Source organism: Protomyctophum parallelum, assembly GCF_964188405.1.
Source record: "Protomyctophum parallelum genome assembly, chromosome: 14".
Lineage (NCBI taxonomy): Eukaryota > Metazoa > Chordata > Actinopteri > Myctophiformes > Myctophidae > Protomyctophum > Protomyctophum parallelum.
The window spans coordinates 39,046,600-39,050,790 of record NC_139709.1 but is presented as its reverse complement, the minus strand read 5'-3'; the positions used below and the strand labels follow the sequence as shown (position 1 = coordinate 39,050,790).

Sequence of the window (4,191 nt, the reverse complement as noted above, 5' to 3'; positions counted from 1 at the left end):
ACACTGGTTCAACAAGCTCTTGTAGAATCTCAATGAGGGTAATTGTCAAAAGGTTTTTCTTACTACGAGCAGCCATATCGTTGCTGCCTCATATCTCCATATTCTAACTTTTTGTGTTTTTCTTTGTAAATTAACGCCCCTATTTGATCATATTACAGCCTCACACAAAAGCATCAAAAGTAGCAGATCCGCAAGCTCGAAGCGATGCGCTTTGAGCTTGTACATCTTACTTTTGCTATAATTTTTATTTGAATCCCAGACGATAATAGTTTTGGACATATTGTAGGAGGTTTCCAGGCGATCCGAGACCAGAGATCTCCTCCTCCTACTCATAGGTCTGGTGACATCTAAATTGAGTGAATAGGCTACAGCTGGGTGGTGGAAAGCAGGTCGAGAGATTTTTCTTAAAATAACGTTATAAATAGCGTTATTTAAAAAGAATTGGCAGAGCCAATGCAAAGACTTTAGGGCATCCTTGACATTGGGAGGATATTAAGGACTGGTGTTCAGAGCAGTGGGTTTGTTAGTGCTGGTTTTCTTCACGGCCAAAGGCCATTCAATTAATTTCCCCAGACATACGTGGAGGAAATAAGTATTTGATCCCCTGCTTTTTTTTGTAAATTTTGTAAATTTGCCCTAATACAAATAAATGAGCAGTCTATAATTTTTATGGTACTTTTATGTTAACAGATAGAGACATAATATCAACAAAAAAGTCCAGAAAAAAACATTATATAAAGGTTATAAATTAAACTCCATTTGATCAGGTGAAATAAGTATTTGATCCCCAAGCACATCATGACTTAATACTTGGTGGAGAAACCCTTGTTGGCAAGCACAGAAGTCAGACGTTTCTTGTAGTTGGTCACCAGGTTTGCACACACCTCAGGAGAAATTTTGGTCCACTCCTTTTTACAGATCCTCTCCAAATCCTGAAGGTTTCGAGGCTGTCACTTGGCAACTCGAAGCTTCAGCTCCCTCCACAGATTTTCTATGGGATTAAGGTCTGGAGACTGGCTAGGCTACTCCATGACCTTAATGTGCTTCTTCTTGAGCCACTCCTTTGTTGCCTTGGCTGTATGTTTTGGGTCGTTGTCATGCTGGAAGACCCATCCACGACCCATCTTCAGTGCTCTGGTTGAGGGAAGGAGGTTCTTGTCCAAAATCTTACCGTACATGACCCCGTCCATCAACCCCACAACGCGGTGAAGTTGTCCTGTAGCCTTAGCAGAGAAACACCCCCAAAGCATAATATTCCCACCTCCATGCTTGACGGTAGGGATGGTGTTCTGGGGTTTGTATTCAGCATTCCTCTCCCCCCCAAACATGACAAGTCGAGTTGATGCCAAAGAGTTCAATTTTGGTCTCATCTGACCACATCACCTTCTCCCAAGCCTTCTCAGAATCATTTAGGTGTTCATTGGCAAACTTCAGACGGGCCTGTACATGTGTCTTCTTGAGCACGGGGACCTTGCGGTCACTTCAGGATTTCAATCCATTACGGCGCAATGTGTTTCCAATGGTTTTCATCCCCACCGTCAAGCATGGAGGTGGGAATATTATGCTTTGGGGGTGTTTCTCTGCTAAGGGTACAGGACAACTTCACCACGTTGTGGGGTTGATGGACGGGGTCATGTACGGTAAGATTTTGGACAAGAACCTCCTTCCCTCAACCAGAGCACTGAAGATGGGTCGTGGATGGGTCTTCCAGCATGACAACGACCCAAAACATACGGCCAAGGCAACAAAGGAGTGGCTCAAGAAGAAGCACATTAAGGTCATGGAGTAGCCTAGCCAGTCTCCAGACCTTAATCCCATAGAAAATCTGTGGAGGGAGCTGAAGCTTCGAGTTGCCAAGCGACAGCCTCGAAACCTTCAGGATTTGGAGAGGATCTGTAAAAAGGAGTGGACCAAAATTTCTCCTGAGGTGTGTGCAAACCTGGTGACCAACTACAAGAAACGTCTGACTTCTGTGCTTGCCAACAAGGGTTTCTCCACCAAGTATTAAGTCATGATGTGCTTGGGGATCAAATACTTATTTCACCTGATCAAATGGAGTTTAATTTATAACTTTTATATAATGTTTTTTTCTGGACTTTTTTGTTGATATTCTGTCTCTATCTGTTAACATAAAAGTACCATAAAAATGATAGACCGCTCATTTCTTTGTATTAGGGCAAATGTACAAAAAAAAGCAGGGGATCAAATACTTATTTCCTCCACTGTATATCCGGTTGCGCAGAGATCTCTGATCGTCCGGGCGAGACTACATGAACCCTAGCATCTCTACTCTGGGCATGTGTATATAGTTGTAATCGGCAAACATTTGGCTAAAATCAATCTCTGAACATGATGTTGAAAATATGATGTACTGTACAAGCTCACAAACCTCATATAGACTACGTATTTCAGAGCCCCGTAAAAAGGAGGAGACCAATTTCAGACACCTTTGAAACTCCGGTCTATGAATCAAAAATATATACAAGATTGTAGATCTGCTATTTTTGATAAGGGTGCATCCGTTGGTAGTCCGACAGGAACACCATCGCTCCCGACATGCGCTGCCGGTTACAACTAACCCGTGCTGCGGGTTAAAACTCACCCGTGGCTCCCGACTTGCATGGCAGGTTAAAACTAACACATGGCAGGTTAAAACTAACCCGTGGCAGGTTAAAAACTAACCTGTGACAGGTTAAAACTCACCCGTGGCCCCCGACATGCGTGACAGGTTACAACTAACCGTTGGCAGGTTAAATCTAACCTGTGGCTTCCTGGGAGGTTAGGTTTAGGGTTGGGCTTTGGATAAGGTGTCGGACCTATCAGGTAGTGGCTATAGAGGGAATTCAGGGGGCGCCCCAATGGATAAGCGAGTAACGGAACATTTGGTATACGTCTGAATCTGCATGTCATCCCCCCCCCCCCCCCCCTCTCTCTCTCTCTCTCTCTCTCTCTCTCTCCCTCTCTTCTGCCTTTCCTATCTCTCTGTTCAGTGTTCACTGAATCTATTTTAAATGAATTGTCGTTGTCAGTCGCAGTGTTCATTTGTGTTATTGATGTGCCTCGTTATACATGCATGCAGAACTTTGAAACAGCCGGATTCACCTTCACCATGAATTAGTTTTCCAAAAGGTTTTTGGAAAGTGGGATGACAGCCTCTGGGAGCAGGTATTTTAGACTAATTACAAGGCCAGGATGGAATAGCACTGCTGCTGACAGACAATCTCGCAAGTGATAGGCTTTCAGCAGCAGAGTTAGTGTGTAAGGCAACAGCACCACCTGTTGGTGTTGAAGCACACAGCAAAGGAACACCACACCTACAGCTGTCGGGCAGAAACCTCCAATCTCAATTTTTTTTTTTTTACTCTCATATTTTTTACTAAAACTTTCCCTTTTTTAAGTTAACGGCACGCCCGTGATCATAATCATATACTACAGCGTCACACAAAAGCATCAAAAGTCCAGGCAGATCCACAAGCTCGAAATGCAGCCAAAGTGTGGCACTTTTTTGACTTTTTTGACTTTTGATTTTTGGACCTCATATTATGAGGTTTCCTCCCGACAGAGACGATGTCATGTACTGTATATGTCCCTTTGAACCATTCACATGTTATGAGTTTAGACTTTGTGGGTCCCTTTATTATATTATCGTTCTTGTTTTGTATGGATGCGTTTCTCCTACACTGCCCAACTGCCCAACTGCTACAGTACACAGATCAAACACTTTGCCCAAAATAGTGATGCCAGGGTTCACATGTGATGTGGTTATCATTTAGGCTAGCAAACAAACAAGGTGAATGAAATGAATGAATGATACAAGACTCCACCCTTCTCCCCCCCCCCCCCCCTCTCTCTCTCTCTCTCTCTCCCTCCCTCTCCCTCTCTCTCTCTCGCCCACATCCAGGTTTAACAAGATCCAGAACACGAAGAACACGATGAAGAGGGACGGCATCAGCACGCTGACCTACCGGGTGGTGCAGGTGAAGAGGCATCCCCTTTTCACCAACATCTCTGTGGAGATCGGCAAGGCCCCGTCCAGGCCCTTCAAGGGCTAGAGAGAGAGAGAGAGAGAGAGAGAGAGATAGACTGCTTGAAGGAAGACGGGGATGGTGGGGGGGGGGGGTGACAGTGGCACAACACACACCTGGACTGAAAGCATATACGAGAGTGAACAGATGGAGGGGGAGAGAGAGA

At 44.6% G+C, this 4,191-nt stretch overlaps 1 protein-coding gene across 1 annotated transcript in view; it reads left to right on the top strand.

The window, feature by feature from the left end:
- b4galt2 (UDP-Gal:betaGlcNAc beta 1,4- galactosyltransferase, polypeptide 2) overlaps positions 1 to 4,191 on the top strand; it is a 176,412-nt gene extending 172,221 nt beyond the window's left edge. The window contains exon 7 of the mRNA XM_083782225.1: positions 3,902 to 4,191. Coding sequence (XP_083638351.1) covers positions 3,902 to 4,052 — 151 coding nt within the window. The 3' untranslated portion in view covers positions 4,053 to 4,191. The remainder of the gene's footprint in view (positions 1 to 3,901) is intronic.